The sequence below is a fragment of the Cynoglossus semilaevis genome, chromosome 15 (genome assembly GCF_000523025.1).
Source record: "Cynoglossus semilaevis isolate Cse_v1.0 chromosome 15, Cse_v1.0, whole genome shotgun sequence".
Taxonomy (NCBI): domain Eukaryota; kingdom Metazoa; phylum Chordata; class Actinopteri; order Pleuronectiformes; family Cynoglossidae; genus Cynoglossus; species Cynoglossus semilaevis.
Genome location: NC_024321.1, coordinates 14,589,743 through 14,606,744, shown reverse-complemented (window position 1 = coordinate 14,606,744; position 17,002 = coordinate 14,589,743). Strand labels below are relative to the sequence as shown.

The window sequence follows — 17,002 nt, the reverse complement described above, 5'->3', positions numbered from 1 at the left end:
ATGTGGAACACAGGAAATGGGGTCAGAAGATGACAGGAAGTTGCGAGACTATTGAATTATTGCGAACAACAAAACTGGGAGAGTGCTGACCTGGCAAATCTGGACCACAGATTTGTGAAGAAATTGATGGAGCAGTGGCAGGAACATGACATGCCTACAGAATGTTGGTCGCATTGCATACCCCACGAGAGTTAGCGTGATGCAAACAGTCGGTTTAGGTCGATGTGAAAATTCTTGTTAACTATGATCCCTCATCAGACTTTTTTTCATTTTTTAAGGCTTTACTTTGTTGAAATTGCCACCACTTGCCTTTAAGCCTCATCTAAGGACCAAAAGAAGAAGTGAAACCTTTTTTTCATTTTTGGTAACTGAAAAAAAACCCAAAGGAAATAAAATGTGATGTTGCTCAGCTTTTAAAATTGTTAAAGTTTTCAGTGTTGGAAAATCTTAACAAAATAACACCTAATACAGTTCAACAACTTTAAAAGTTGCTGACAAATGAGTCTCAATATTTAAATCAAACGCCTACATTATTTTGGTTTAAACTTGATGACTGGTAGTTAAATAGTCAATTACACATCCTTAACCCAATCCCAGTGAACTAATACACCATACACAGTATTAAATGCTTACACACTGACGTGTTTAATAATCAATCACCTGTGTGGATTACATTTAGGTTCTCCATTTTAAATCTGACCACACGGTTATTTAGGCCAAGGACGAGTCAACGTTGCCTCTGTTAGACTTTATGATAAAGTGCCAGTGAAATTGCAACTCTGGTTCCAACAGATCAAATCTCTGCTGTAATTACCAGCCAGACCTCAATTAACTCACAGCAAAGCTCAGGTCCGTCTTTGTGATTGTGAAGTGATAATAGATGCTTTAAGAACACGGTCTCCCCGACCCTCACACTTGACAGTTCTCTGGGGTTCGTGATTCCCTCAGATAAATATTTGTGTATGATTCAAATGACACACTTAAGACAAAGTTACTTTTAAAGATAGAAATACCATCATGTGCACTATTGTCAGGCAGTAACTCTGTTAACTGGTAGGTAGTCCTGGGTTCTGACCTGGTTCTAACGCTGGTCCTGAGTGACTGCCGGAGTGTGAGTTTTCACACTTTCTTCGTAGTGAAGTGGCTTCTTCTCTGAACGAGCTTTTCTTGCCTTTCGTTAAAATGATCTGAAGGTGGTATTTTTCCCACCTGCCACTCAGAAGGTTTAGGGTTTGATTCCACGGAATGCACAGTCCCAGTTGGTGTTGCGTCAGGAAGGACATCTGGTGTACAAACTGTGACATTTCACGTTGTAGAATCCTGCTGTGGCGACCTTGATGAAGGTATAAATTCACTGCACCTGTTATCCAGATGGAAACGTTTGGGAACCCCCGAGCTAAAGAACCCACCAGGGTTTGTTTGACTGTTATTGTAAACATGGGTTGCAGCAACAGAATCTTGTACTGTATGGTTACTAAAACCAGCACAATTCATAGCCAACACTGAAGAAGCAGATCAGAGGATGTCAGCTGACTCTAATCTGTCCTGAAAATATTACGCCTTCAAAGACCTAGGATATTATGAAACATACTGGACGGATTTGAAGCATTAAGACGTGCACTGGACTTACAGATTGTCTCATGTGATCAAATCCTTAAGCATGGATTTCAGCACCAGATCTAAATAGTGTCCAACAGCATACAGAACACAGTAAAGACAAATACTCACAGCAGCTATTTTTGGGGGGGTAAAACATAAATATACCAGAGAAGGATGTGTCTTTAAAAAAAAAAAAAAAAAAACTACCTCACCACCAACAAACGTTAAATCCTTTAACAAAAATAGACAGTTCTAACTATCAAAGAGACTCTGACACGCGCGCCTCTGCTTCAGGTCAGCAGTGGCAGCAAGTGACTGTCATAAAACCTTCATTTACTTTACAACCAGTTGTGCAACTCGAGTATTATTTGAATTTCCTCCACTTGTCTGGTTTTATTTTAAGGTCCTCATCACAGCAGCAGTCTTCAAATTTATCCTATTTACTTCAAGACAGATACTGGTGTTAGTAGTGTCTTCACAGGGAAGGAGGTGAGATCAGCAGCCTGAAATATTTACCCTATTTTTCCCCCCCTCGGTTGGCTTGCCTCTACCTCCTCAACAAATGAGTCACCTCATGGTGGGTTTGATCAGCGACTGAAGGCACCAATCAGATTGCAGATAGCTTTTTGTCTAAATCTCTAATACATAATTCCGTCCAATTATTCAGAAACATGAACAGCAATAACAACACAACATGTTGCAGACGGAACAGATCTCATCCACCAAACAGCAGCTGAGGGAGCATGGCTAATTTGTACGGCCTTAAAGTGTTTACATATGACAAGATTAGAGACAGACCCACTACTTGCCCCTGCGGTTACTCCAGGAATCCCTGTGGGCAGATTGAGTCATTAGCTACTTTGAGTTTTTAGCAGTAGGAGAGGGTGGAGTGGGATTCTGCAGTGGATCAATAGCAGCTCGGAAGAAGAACTGGGGGATGTTTTTTTTTTTTCCTTGTTCAGAATTTTTAACAGTATGTGAGCTCCTGGTATTAGTATTAATCATAATCGTTTCATAAATGTTTTGATCATAATTGTGGCCTCATCATCGTGATCAAATCAGGAGGTATCATGAGGTAGAATAGCATAGAATAAAATAGAATAGAGTGCCTTTTAGTGGATGGAGGACAACAGAGGATAATAGAGTGCCGCTCTGGTGAGCTCATTATTACAAAACATGCTATTTAAACATAAAAATAGAAAAGTGCCTTTGGCAAAGGAAACCGTAGCTGCCTCGTCTTGCAGATTTAAGACCCGTCCTTATATCTTAAGTCACCAGAGCAAACAGTTGTTTCAAGCACCATCAGCACTTAGCAGAAAGGCTATTATTTATTTGTTGTGCAGTCACAGAACTCATCTCAAGTGTTCACCTGGAATCTGTCTTTATTTGTCCCGCCGCTTCTACCTCACCTTGTTTCACTGACTGCCTGTCTGGTAATGATACTCTTGGAAGCCTTTCTCTAGAAGGCAGAAGAAGGGGAGGAGACACAGTTTGGGGAAGAGCCACAACAGCTGTGCCTGCACTGTTCCTCCACATCCTTTTTTTTTTCTTTCTTTTTTTCCCACTAAATCTACGTTGCTGTCACTGCAACGATTGGCAGTCAGAATCTGCTGTGTTTTTGTCCTTGAATAAATGCCGTATCTGCTAAGTAATAATGACTGCGAAGTCTCTGAAGCCGAAGAAAAGGTGCGGTTCCTCACTCCTCGAGATTACAGCGGCGACAGCTCCCAGCAGGAGTCCTTCGAAGCAGCACTTTGGTTTTGACAATTTGTAAACGTTGTTTCTGAAACATGCCAATCGCCTTGATTTTTTTCTACAGCCTGCTGTTGTTCACAAGGCCCTAGAGTGGAAGGGATGCGACTGTGAGGAGAGATGTGTTCAGTGTGAATGTGTTCATCATTAATTTTACCCTTTGTTGAAATCCATGTTCCCTCCTGCAGGAGTAAACACACGTGTGTAGACTTTATTGAGCCTAAAAAATATGGAAATTCAGTAAAGAACAACTATCTATTTAGATAGTACACCAGTGTTTTTTGAGACCTAATTAAAATCTTGAGATCGTATTAATAAATATTCTTTTATATATAATTAATTCATTTAAATGAATCATTTTCACATCAAATTGCATTAGACATAAAGAAAAAGCCACAGCTTATAGTCATTGTCGTTGCTGCACAGATCAGGTGTGTGAATTGATTGGGCAGTATGATTCTGCATATTTTTTTGCATATTTCCAGCAACACGAGTGTTCTGCTGTTTTTTAAAAAAGAATTATATTGTCTGTGATTGTAATTGATCAATATAAACACTTTACACACGTACCTACTGTTTTTTCCCCATTAGTCACAGGTTGTAAATCTATTACAAGGAAATCTTATCCTTAAATCACAGCACAATTAAAAGATGCCGAAACCTGTAACTCGATGCCTCACATCTGAGCCTCCCATTTAAATGAGTTCAGTTGGGGCAACAACCCACGGACAAAGGTTCCGTCTTTAAGTTCCCATCTTTGTTCCCATATCCTTTTATTTCTGCAGTAGCACTTTCCATCCTTGTTCTAGTGCAACAGCGGTGAAAGCGTTTGTAATCAGTGATTACACCGGCTAAGGTCAGGGTGGCTCACTTTGTTTGAAGGTAGACATCGGCGGCGGCTAATGCAGCTTTGTGAATGCCTTTGTTGCAGCCCAGTTACTACAATAACCAAGTAGGATGGAGGGAGGGGGGGGGGGCAGGGTCTCCATCTACTCCAAACTCTCATTGGTTACTCTCTAATCCAAGTTCATTCAGCCAATCTCTAAGGGATGTCATGGCGTAGGAGTGCTTTTGGCTCTGCGTTCAGACTCTTATTTCATTGCACATCTCTCGGCTCTCTTTAGAAGAACAAAGCTTCTTCCACTGCGAATGAGAGTAGCTGTGGGCACGGACTGAACTGAAGAGGGGGGAAAAAAGGGCCGTGTTTTTTCTACCAAATACAGGATCTGCTGAGGCACAACTATCATGTTGCACGGTACCATGAGGGCACTTTTAAATAATGAAAGGGAACGGACCTTCACAATATAACATGTCCTATTAATCAAGCAGCAGAGAATTGGGGAGGAGGAGGAGGGTGTACTACAGTGTGCACTTGGCCACCACCACCTCCCTCCCCCGTCCCAGCCCGCCTCCATCATCCCAGTTGTATTTATTACGGCCTGCAAGGCCACAGTGATGAGACGATCAATATTTCTGCGATGATGAGGGAGGACTCCTGCAATTTTTTTTCCTCCCCCTTCTCTCTCTCTCTCTTTTTCGTGGTCTCTCCTTCTGTGCTCCTCTCTTGGCAGCGCTTCAGTGTGTACGCAGATCAACGTGGAGTGGACCTCGGCGATGGTGTTGGAGAGGAGACTGATGAAGTCCTCTGTGCTGCGTATCCTCTAAACACACACACTCCATCACGTTGTCTTTTGTCCTTGCTACGTCCTGATTAAAAAGTTAGACCCGGCATATTTTATTTCCAGTGGAATGCGTGTTATCACGTTTATCCCGCTGCCTTGTGTTTGCCGCATGGTGTGCAAATTGCCCGAGTTAAAATAGCAACGGTATTAATCAGAAGATTCATCAACGGGTTATTGTTTGGCAACGGTTTTGAAAAACGTGGGTCAGGTGTTTTTTTTTAGGTCGTAGAATTATTGTGATCGACAATCCATGCCTAGATTTTATGACACATTCTGAAAGTGAAATATCCGACTTTAAAAGAACACAATATCGATTAAGTAATGAGTTGTTATATCTATCTTTACTGCTTAATCATTTTCACTGGGAAGAGGATGGAGTCATTACAGGGTTAGGGCCAAACAGACAACAGTTCACACTCACATTCACTCACACTTGGCCATTCGAGTCATTACAGGGTTAGGGCCAAACAGTTCACACTCACACTTGGCCATTTAATGTAAACAATTCACCTAATCCCAATTCTTTTGGACTTTTCAAACATTTATAATATTAAAATTGAAAAAAAAAAGCTGTAAAAAAAGTGCATCATCTCAAATAAGCATTAGAAAGTAAAGTACTTTTTAAAAATTCTTTTAATGCTTTAAATTAATTAAATTTTTGTTCTAATACGCTAGATCACCTTGCCTTCGTTTTTATGAAGAAAAAAAAATCTGTGGGTGGTTGTATTGTTCAGCTGAATGCATTCATTCAGTCATTTCAAGGTTTATGAAGGTTCAATAGATTCACATGTGCTGTGGTTGTAATGTAATAATAGAATAAAAACATTTAAAGAAGGGTTGAGTGGTGTACTGAGTACTGCAGTTCTTTCTTTTTAAACCAATGTTGTGCTGCATTGTTTCCATTTGGACAACTGGTACATGTTTGGAGACAAGTGATTTCTCAACGGAGACAGGTATGAACTTCAGGAAAGACAGGCCATTCGTGACTGTCCGCACCACTGAATGTCTTCCGTAAATTCATAGTCCTTCTCCCACAGTCCTTTAACCCACATAAATACTGGCAAAAAGATATGAAAGACAAAAAAAGAAAAATGCAGGCAGAGGGCCGTGTCAGTGCAAATTGTAAAATTCTTCCTGTGAGTGAATAAGAATGATTGACATTCTCTTGGTTTGGTTCTATGGTTTATTTTTAGAAACAGAAAACTTCCTGTAAATAACACAACAACATGAACTCCATAATAATGTGCTGTGTTTGACAGTGTGGTTACTGTCCAGTGAGCGAGGACAGAATTCCACGAGGGTGACTTTTGCAGCATTATGATACATTCGCCCCAAGCCATATTTGCATTTTGTCCTCAGATTAGAACTGGATGGGTTTTTTTTTTAAGCAGAATCACATGCTTTTCTAGAATTCTCCACCACTCGTTTCTGTTTACACATGATTTGTCCAGGATGAAGTGGTGTATTAGAGGTGTATAACTGCCCCGGTGATTACAGAAGCTACAAGGACATCAGGACGTTTCCCTTTGATTGGTTGGTGGTACCTTTACACCACTGCCCAGTTATTTTGGAGCACAGTATCCTTGTCTAAATGCTGGCCTTTTCGTTTTCCTTTGCTATTAGAGCAAACTCTGCTGCAGGAACACCAGGCAGATGGGGACCTGGCCACAAAAATTGAAAATTGATCAGGCTGTGTGGAAAAGTGCTCTCACTTGCAGCCGGAGTTCACACCAGGGTAGTATTTATTTACAGTGCAGTGAGGGGTGGAGGGGATACAACACCCCTCTGTTCAGTGTGAAACAGAACCAGCCACCTGCTGATGTTGGTGGTTTTAACTAGTGTTTCTTGTTTCATTAGGAATGTCAAAATTACACCCATAATTTATGCAATTAATCAGCTTTAATATTTGAGCCACATACATAGAAGGATGTGAACTCTAGAAATTCAACCATCTACTTCATCGTTGTTCTCATACCTAGTGGTTACACATGCTATTTTGTGTCAACATGTTATGTGACACACACTACAAGCGGTACACCATCGAGATGGTGATGACAGTGACTAAAATTGAATTAATATATTCCATTTTATATTAAACCACAATTTAAAAACTAAAGTAGGTCTGATTCAGACACTGATTCTTTTGTGTTGTCTCCTAATACTTGTTTGGAGCTAATATTTATATGAAAATTACTAGTCATTTGCAATTAATTTAATTTCAGTATTTGTTTTTTTCCCCAGGGGATAATTATCCACTTACTGCTTTTCTCTATCGTATTCCAGTTGACCTGTTTGGATTATTATCCATTATTATTCATTTTAAATGAACGGGCCTGTCTGAAACATCTAATGATTTTTAGTAATTTATGCAGGATTCAGAGCTCTGTCACCGTTTATGAAATTAAGTTTCACGTCAATAAACAATCTGTACATGTGAAGACTCAACACAAAGTTAGCTGTAAATGTGTAATTACGATAATTTTAAATTTCCTGTTATCTCTGTTGCAGCAATCGTTAGAAGATCTAACGAACGGGACAAGGACGTTGACACAGAGAGGAAGTGCATCCCTGCTTTTCCTGGACTGTAGGCTCGGAGGCTCGGGTATCTCAGCTGATGACTTTTCCTGGACTTTAGGGCTGAGTGGGGAAGCCTGTGTTTTGTTTTTTGTTTTTGCTGAGGGGCTGCCCCCGCTTGTATGTTGGTCACTTGCAGTTGTGCTCGCTCACAAGGACCATGTGGTTTCCACCAAGGAGAAGTCATCTCCCCTCTCAGAACTGGAGCAGTGGCCTCAGTTGCACCACCTTCGGCTTGTCCTTGTGGGTTTTGAGTTTTTGCTGGTCCTTTGGAGCGTTGAGAGGACAGAGCTACCACCCGACTGTGAACACACAGTATGGGAAACTACGAGGGGTGAGGGTGCCACTGCCCAACGAGTTCCTGGGGCCGGTGGATCAGTACCTAGGAGTTCCCTATGCTGCCCCTCCAGTGGGAGAGAAACGCTTCATGCCTCCTGAGCCTCCTTCCTCCTGGTCAGGGATCAAGAACGCCACCCACTTTGCACCGGTCTGCCCCCAAAATATTCACAATGCCGTGCCAGAGATCATGATGCCCATATGGTACACCTTCAATCTGGATATAGTTACCACGTACATACAGGATCAACACGAGGATTGTCTTTATTTAAACATCTACGTTCCAACCGAGGATGGTGAGTGTGTGTGGAGTATCCAGGAATAAGTCCCTCTCCCTCTCTTTTGTCTCTCTGTCTTCTCGACAATTTAGTGTCACCTCTGTGTTTTGAGCAGAGCATGACCTTTTGTCTAGCGCATGCTGTGTCTGTGTCCATCATTCCATGCTCCAAACCCTCTTGACTTGATCTTCCATTTATGAAGTCTTTTTCCATCAACTGTTCCCTTCCCATGCCACTGTTAGAAGTTCCTCTTTTGGTGATAGAAGGCCTTAATTTTATGACTGAAGAAAACAGGAGAAATCTAATACTTGTCATAAATAATAATATTTGGTGTACCTTCCTACCCTCACTGTCTTGACTGTTTGGGGATATTAGTCACTAGTGATTAGTAGCCTGCTTCATTAGTGAATGAGCTACTTTAGGGTTGGTGAAATATTCTATCTGGTACACGAGAGGCCTGTGGCATCAGCCTGACCTATGTAAGACCCTTTACTCTCCAGTATTAAAGCCATAAAGACAAGATCATATCAATTTGTTTTGTCAGATAATTTTTTAAACATCGCTTATTGGCATTTTTCTTTTTTGTACAATTTGACTGAGAACCACACAGGAAAAAAACCTTGCATAGCAACTCAGAACAACAGTACAATTGCACCAGTGTGGCGCGTCTGTGTGGCTGTAATGGGTCTTAAATAGAAGTGCATGTGAATATGGGCTTCCTGTGTCCCAGAATGCAGCAAATTCATTCCAGCATTTTGGAATATTTCTGCAGCAACACCCCAGTTACGTACAGGTCCTCTGTTGTTTTTGTTGTTGATGACTGGGAGGGTGGGAGGAGGAGGAGGAGATGTAGGAGGCGGCGACGGAGGCGGAGGGACCTAGTGTAAGGAACGGGGTCTGAGTCAGTCTGAACTGTTTGCATGTCACGTGCTCTCTTTTACACAGCTCTCTGTTATTTTGTAGTTTTCTTCCCATTCATTTTACAGTCAAAAGAATATCCAAGGAATGTGCCAGGAAACCCAACAAGAAAATGTGTAGAAAAGGAGGTATGTAAACAAAAATAAAGGTACAGGAAAAAAACAAAACAAAAAAAAAAACATGGCCAACATGGAATGAAAGAGAGAGATGGGTGCATCCTCCCAAAGCTGCCAGTTTCACCACCTATCTACAAGTGCTAATTGGGATGAACGTGGGACTTCTGACTCAGATCAACCTTGACATGAGTGTGGGAGATGAGTGAATGGCTTTGCCGTGGTGTGTGTACGTGTGTGTGTCTGTGTGTGGGTGGTTGCAGTGGTGTGAGTTTACTCAGAGAGTGAGTGTCAAGGAGTAAAAACGCAGGTCCCTATACAAGAGACGGAGCCTCGTCAAGCTATTTATCACACTGTCTATTTGTGTTCGTTTTTTTTTTTTCACCCTTGAAAGGTTCATTTAAATGTATGACTGTAACTTTGAATCAACTGCCGATTAAATCAGAAGCATCAGTGCCGTTTGAAAAAGAACAGGAATTCTAATTTGATCGAGATGACACCAAGTATTTCTGTGTAAAAGAGTCAGAGCGGTGCACAATACTTTGACAGAAACTGTCACATTCTACTTCAGTCAGATCGTACCTCTTTGAATTAATGGTATCAATTTTGTGAGTCCGATTAAAAAAAAAAAAGTCAAGTTGTTGGGGCATCAAAATTGCATTCTGGGAGTTTCACACTCACTGAAGAAATTAAACATTAGCCACAGCTTTATTTCAGTGAAGTAAAGTGTTAGAAAAGTGTGCAGTTAGATCATCGTAGCCTTGGTGTTAAAAGCGAACAAGGTGGTGAAGGGAGGCTGAGCTTTTGATTACATTTACATTAAATGTTGAGGGCCCACTCTGCTACACTTATTATTACCCACCATTGTGGTCTGGCTGTGTAATTTACCAGCATGACAGTCTGTATCCGTCTGTGTGACAGTTGCTCAGAAACGCCCTGATGAAGGAACATGACCCCATTTTATCAACGGCAACTGAAATCCAACTGTTGTTAACAACAGAGAGCTAATTTTCTGAGACTGCCTGAAGGCATCGGAGAACTTTCTATGTCGCCCAAGACTGTGATTGAGAGCATATCTCACAGCGCAGTAAAGGCGGGCATGCAGCTGCGGAAGACCTCGGCTGCTGATTTCCAGGGAGGCAGCGTCTGACTCCACTCTGTGCACTCGTTCATTCTTGCATTGGTAAACCAATTTTATGAGAGACAGACAGGCCCTGCAGGCACTTCTGCTTCTGAATTAGTCCCAGTTGTGGAATACACACAGAAAAATCTTTTTAATATTCCCTTTCCACTTTTTTTTTTCAAGTTCAGTTTCAAGTATTTTACCCACGTTTGGTAATGAGAAAATGGTTTGTCTTGTGTTCAATACATTTGCTGTGTGTGACATTATCTGCAGAAAAAAAGATGTTTTTTTTTCTATTGACATTAACTGTTATAGTAATGTTACTAAAGCATCATTTAGATTAAACTGTTATTAGAAATGTTGCTTTTGTTTAGTCAGAAGTTCATATGAATCATAATTTGCCATTTTTGTGGCAATAATGGCATAAACTTCAGTATATCCTGGTTTTATTAACACCTCTTAGTTTGGTGTGAAAATTACACAGCAACTTACATTTTTTGGTGATTCCACAGTAATAAACATTAGGATTTTTCCTAAACTTGCAATATCAAAATGTAAAAAAAAAAGAAAATGCAGCAGAGTCATATACACTTTACATATTCAGCTACTTAACCTGTGCCTTCCTCTGGACTTAACTGATAATGACAAAAAGAACAAAACAAAAAAAAACATTTGCTTCTAGATGTTTTGTTACCGTTGCCAAGCAACAGTATGCAGTGTGGCAGGAGCAGAGCAAGTGTCCCACTCACCTGCCTTGAGTGCAGCACGCCTTAGTTACACGGAGATGATGAAGTGAGAAAAACACATCACTTATGACGCACACGTCGCAGCACATTTGCCTGATCCCAGTTTGCTCTCAGTGAAGTAAGACATTAACACAGACTTCTGTCATACGTCAGAGTTCAGTGCAAATATAGAACATGATAGTCAAGTTAGGCTAATTGTTTAAATGATGTATTTCATTCCTGAAAACAGCTGCTTATCAAAGCTATGGTGTCGTGCAGAAAAAACACCTGGTGAACGAACCAGTGCATAACAATAATAAGCCATGAGTAAATTCAACTACAAAGTATTTAAGCTGAATATGAAGATAAACACAGTCATTCATCCTTTGTGTTTTAATGTGACTGACTGGGATAAGTCACAACAAACACATCGGTAGCCATTTCTCCTGCAGCTTTCCCTTTCACTCACAAGGACTTCTTCCGAACGGGTAAGAATTACTTAATAAGTGTTATTTAGTTTAATGAGTGGCATTGTGGTAGTGATTCCTGCCCAGTATGTAGAAGGCTGATTCCACCCAGTCCCAAATTGGGTGGTATCAGGAAAGGCATCCAGTACACACACAAAAAAAGTGCCAAATTACAGTGTCACCTACAGCAGTGGTGATTAAGCGACAGACTAAAAGATATGAGGGTGAGGAAATGGTCGTTAGTGATGGGCCAGCCCCAAGGTTCAGGTTTAGTTTGGGTTCAGCTACTTTGATTTCATAACCACAGGCTATTATTATCAAATTCTGATTGGTTAAAAATAAAAAATAAAAAAAATTGAAAGATTTTTCCATTTTCTGTGCTGGAGCTTAGGCTGGGTGTCAACAGCAGCATATCGACCACATTTCCACACAGCCCAGAGCAGTGGCATGATGGAGACTAAGGTGCCTTTGTTAAAACAGGCAGTCATTAGCTGTGTCCTAATTTAGGGTCAGAAATGGCAGCAGACCGTGGCAACTTGCAGACATGCAGCCACCAGCAGGACTTTTTTTACAAAGCTATTTTCTCTGCTCTTAGCCACAGTGAATCAGCTGAAGAGTGATAATGATGTGCTGGAACACAGCTAAACACTGCTCAGCCACAGAGGGTTTTACTGGCTTCGGATGGGTCAAGTGTGGGAGGACAAGCCTTGATGAGGTCAGTCCTTATCTTTAAAAGAGTTTTACAGTGGTAAATTGGCAGACAAACTTTAAAGGATCTACAAAATCACATGCTTTTGACGAGATTCGTACAAAGGCTGAGTGCTGGTCATAAGGTGCACTCGCTGGGCTGCATGGCTGTTCAAGACACTATTTTTGTATGTAGCATCGTGTCCTACGACTTGACTGTAGCCCTTTGAAAAAAATAAACACTCCACCTGAGGAACACTATGAAACACACACCATCAGAGAGGCTAACCTTTCTGACTCCTTAAATTCATCTCTCGTCGTGCGTTTATTTGAGATAAGTGCTGCCAAACCTGCAGTTTATTTTGGTTTGATTTGGATCCCTCGGCTATCGTTCCTACGCAGCTCTCCTCGACAGCTGACTGCCAGGTGTTATGCATCTCATTGCCAGGAAAAAAAAAAAAAAAAAAACCTCAGGAGCTAAACCTCAGGTTTACCCATTTCAGCAAAAACACACTGGTCATCTGTTTCCCTACCCAATGACCTTTTCTATGGTATACGGTACCATCATAATCCCTTTAGTTGGTCGATCCTCCCCTGCCTTGGGAAGGGAGGGGCTGCTCCTTTGATGGTGCTGTGGAAATATGTACACCAAGCATACAGGGTACAAACTTTCCAAGATGACGAGATCAAATATTGGCTTTTGTGGTTTGTCAATAGAACAGCTGTCTGCCTTTGTTTGAGGGAAAAAAAAAATTCCATCACCCCCGGTGATTATCTATCTGGGCCCGTAATGACCCTAGTGAGTGGAGACCTTGACTAAGGCCCACTGAGTTTGGAAGGAAGAACTGACCTAAGCAGGAAGTTCCTCGCTGTCCAGCTTCCAGTCTTTTTGAAACTGAGCTAGTTTTTTGATACAGACTTCCCGAACAATGTACCATATTTTCTAGACTATAAGTTGTTTCGGAGTATAAGTCGCACCAGCCAGCTAGAGTGCCCTCTAGCGGCTGTCATTGTGAAAATATCAAACATGTGAAGTTATATATTTTAATATACTAAGTCGCATCTGTAGTTAGTTAAGAGTTGAAGAGGTCATGTATGGCCTACAGAATTGTCATAATGCAGGATATTACACTGTATACTGATAATACTGTAATAACTGTCATATGACAACATGAAATGTTTAAAATCATGGATTCAGGTTTAAGTTTTTCTTACCAAGAGATTTTGATCTTTGTATTCATTTAATTTCTTCTAATATCCTCAATTTCTTTTTATATTTGTGATACATAGTTACAAAACTCCTGCTAGTGCCAAACTTTTAAGAGCATGGTACGGCAGGAATATGCTTGTGCATATTCTGCAGTCAGTGACAATAAAAGTTTGGATGAAAAATATACAGGGTAAAGCAGCCTTTAACTGTCATTGCTGACAGGAAAATAAAAGAGAATGAGTGTTATGCTTAGTCGGCGTGCTCAGCTTGGTGCTCAATAGTGTTTTTTTTTATAAACATGCTGAAAAGTCATTTCACATGAGACACTGATATAAATGATGAACAAGAAAAGTGGAAGACAAAAAAGGGGTGGGGGGTAATTTAAATCAGCAGGTGCAAAGAATGCGGGGGCAGCTCTGAAGAGAATGATTCAGGAAATGAACATACCCGTTTATGAATAAACTTGTCGAGGATAGTAGGGAGCGCTTTCTTTATCTGGGAACATAAGTGATGTCTGATAAATCGGAAAGGATTTCAAAAACAAGGACGTTTTGCTGAGCTATGAGGTTGAGCACCCATTACTCAAAATTGTGAAGAGTTGTTTAACCTGAGCTCAAAGGTAAGAGTTTCTGAAAAGCAAGCCTTATTTGCAGTAGGTAACTGTGTTTTAGCTTGAGGTGCTTAAACATGATAAACAAGGAGTGAAATGTTTTTTGGATCTAAAAGGATTGACAGATTAAGTCAGGCAGGAGGCTTCATGGATCATGATGTTTGTAGATGACATTGTAATGTGTACTGAAAGGAAACAAATGTGAGGGGCACACAAAGAGGCATAGTGGAAGCAGAAGTGGGGTATGTTCAAATAACCCAAAGTAACAGTTCCAGACAACAGTCTGTGACCAAAGAAAGGTGGAACGCGCACCGTAGGGTCCTTAGCCTCCCCGATCTCTACCGTCAATCTCTCTCCCATACCTGTGAACAGCTGCACCCTGCATGACAACATCAGGGGCACATTTCTTTGTGCGTACACAATTTTGATACATCAGGCCCCAGGACTATTACACTGGCACGAGAAACTTGGAAAAAATTAATGCGAACTCAACCTCCTTTTGAATGTAAACAAAATAAGGTCTGAAAGTGCAGCCAATCCAGTATTAAAAGTTAGTTTCAACATAAGTGTTTTCGCTACATGTTAAGTAACAGCAATAGTTTTAATCCCCGTCTGTTTTTGTACACTGCAGAGAAACGAGCACTTGTTCCTCAACTGTTGTGCATTAACTAATCAACCTCCAGACAGAGGTTTCAATCGCTGACGTGACATCTTGTTGCTTTTATCGTTGTCTGTATCGGGAGTATGAAAACTCAGATACCTCATTAATTCTCATTGTGTTGACCACATGACAAGTATGTGTCAGTTTAGAAGTCACAGAAATTTAACGGCCACTCGATCCCCTTCTGAATGGGAACAAAAACACGTATCAAGCAGGCAGCAAATCCCGCATTAAAAGTCAGCGTGAACACAAGTGTATCTGCTGCACTTTAGGTCTTAGGGGAGTTGATCCGTGTTCGAGTGCAAAAACAACATTAATGAAGAGAGCAGGAGAATTTCAGTAAAAACATTTATACTAGAACGTTTCTACTGAAAGATATCTTAAACAGTTCCACTAAATAACATCTTACATTCAAATATAGAATGTAAAAAAAAAAAAAAAAAGCCAAACCAAAATAAATGCATCATTTGTTTATATCAACAAACTCGTCAGCTGTAATTTTAAAAATAAGAGGTTTACTAAGTAATGTGCCTCTGATTTAAATCTTCAAGGTTGTTGCTGCATTGTTTTGGCTTCCACCAGTTCCAAATGAGTGTGAAATCGTCAATGATGAACGTCCACCTCAAGTGCGGCAGTTATTTAACAAATTGTTTCGTCTGACAGACACTTAAGATGCTTTAAAACCTGGTGCATCTTAATTATACTTCAGACGTGTGTGCCGTGTGCAGTGTTTATCACTGAGCACGGAGAATAAATAGATCATTAGGTACCAAGAATAAAAGCAAGAGACCCCAGTGTAAGGTCTGTGGTCTTTGTTTAACATGTCTCTCTCTATTACAGAGCTGCAGACAGCCAGCGAGACGACTTGGCTGCCTTTTATTTGTTTCTTATTTTGGGAACAGCTGAAGCGCAGTGTGGGTTTTGGCTGTCCTTTACTGCAGGATTACAGCCTCCTTAACCTTTTAGCTGCGTTCTCCATCACTCTCTCTTATGTGTCCCTTCCAAGCTGCTCTTTAGCCTCTACAATGGCAGACAGATCGGGGGGAGATGGAGGTAGACACAGAAAGAAAGACTTGCAGAGCCAAAAGATTGCAGGAGAGACAGAACTAAGCACTTTGAAAGGGGGAAAAATGGCCTCCCGAGGGTTGGTGACTGAATATAACTGCTCCAAATTGTCAAGCCTGCAACATTTCACTAGGTCCCTCTCCACATTTTGACCTTTCTCATATTTAACTCCGAGGCCTATCAATTGCCACTGAACCCTCAGGAACAATGCAGACAGGAATCTGGTCCTGTTATTTACTGTGCAAATCCAAAACAAAAAACAGAAACTCAACAGACAAAAAAAAGGGGGAGGCAGGGGGGGCGGGGCATAGAACTGAATAAACAGAAATAAAAAAACAACAAAAGCAACTTCAGCAGTGAACAGACACACAACAACAATGAAGAGCCAAAGTGAGACTTAGGGAGAGGGAGGTTTATATACCTAGGGCACCAGGTGAGATGAGTGAGGCTAATGAGACCAGCAGAGCACAGGACACAGGTGACTGTGATCAACACTCTGATCCTAATCAGGGAGGGAGACAGAAGGGCAGACAGCCTTGACAGGTAGTTAACATTCAGCTCTTCCTGGACATATTGAATGAACACTGGCTTCAGTCACAGAAGTCTCCAGGGTCTGAGAACGGACTATATTTATATGTATGCATGTGTGTTTCCAACACGTGTGTGTGCACATCAGGTTAATATTCAGAAATGCCATGAACTGAGAGACTTTTGCTGTCTTTCTGTTTTCAGCTACATTCAGTTAAATTGTCAAGTTTCGGTAAACCCTACATAAAAAGTAGGGCCATCAAATATGGTCCCTTTGTATCTGGAGTGATAAATGTGACAGATTTCTATTTTACTTGTCAAGGAACATGAATAATAGCTGTCCCTCTAGACATTGTTTCTTGAATGGAAAGGGAAGCAGATGTTGACGACTCAAGGCTGGCTCTTCAACAAGAAAAAAGAAGAAAATTACCAATTCATTGTGGTTATGTTAATGTCTTTGTACTGCAGCTGCACTTTAGAGTGCTGAAGGTCAAATAAAGCACTGCCTGCTGGGACACTTCTGCAGTTTACTTATCAAATGTCCAAAAACTCGCAGACAACTCAGTTCAAGCCTCAGAGACTTTCAGCTAATCAACCGTAGCTTTAGCCGGATGTCTGACCTCAAGTGAACGCGTCTTTAAACCCATTTTTAGCGTTGAGATGGTATTCTAGAC

General features: G+C 41.0%; 1 protein-coding gene across 2 annotated transcripts in view; it reads left to right on the top strand.

The window, feature by feature from the left end:
- nlgn3a (neuroligin 3a) overlaps nt 1-17,002 on the top strand; it is a 163,874-nt gene that overhangs the window by 20,694 nt on the left and 126,178 nt on the right. Inside the window, exons 2-3 of one of the 2 annotated variants that reach the window (XM_008327318.3) lie at nt 7,542-8,239; nt 9,208-9,267. In XM_008327318.3, coding sequence (XP_008325540.1) covers nt 7,768-8,239; nt 9,208-9,267 — 532 coding nt within the window. In that variant the 5' untranslated portion in view covers nt 7,542-7,767. The remainder of the gene's footprint in view (nt 1-7,541; nt 8,240-9,207; nt 9,268-17,002) is intronic. The other variant, XM_008327322.3, reaches the window with a different exon arrangement.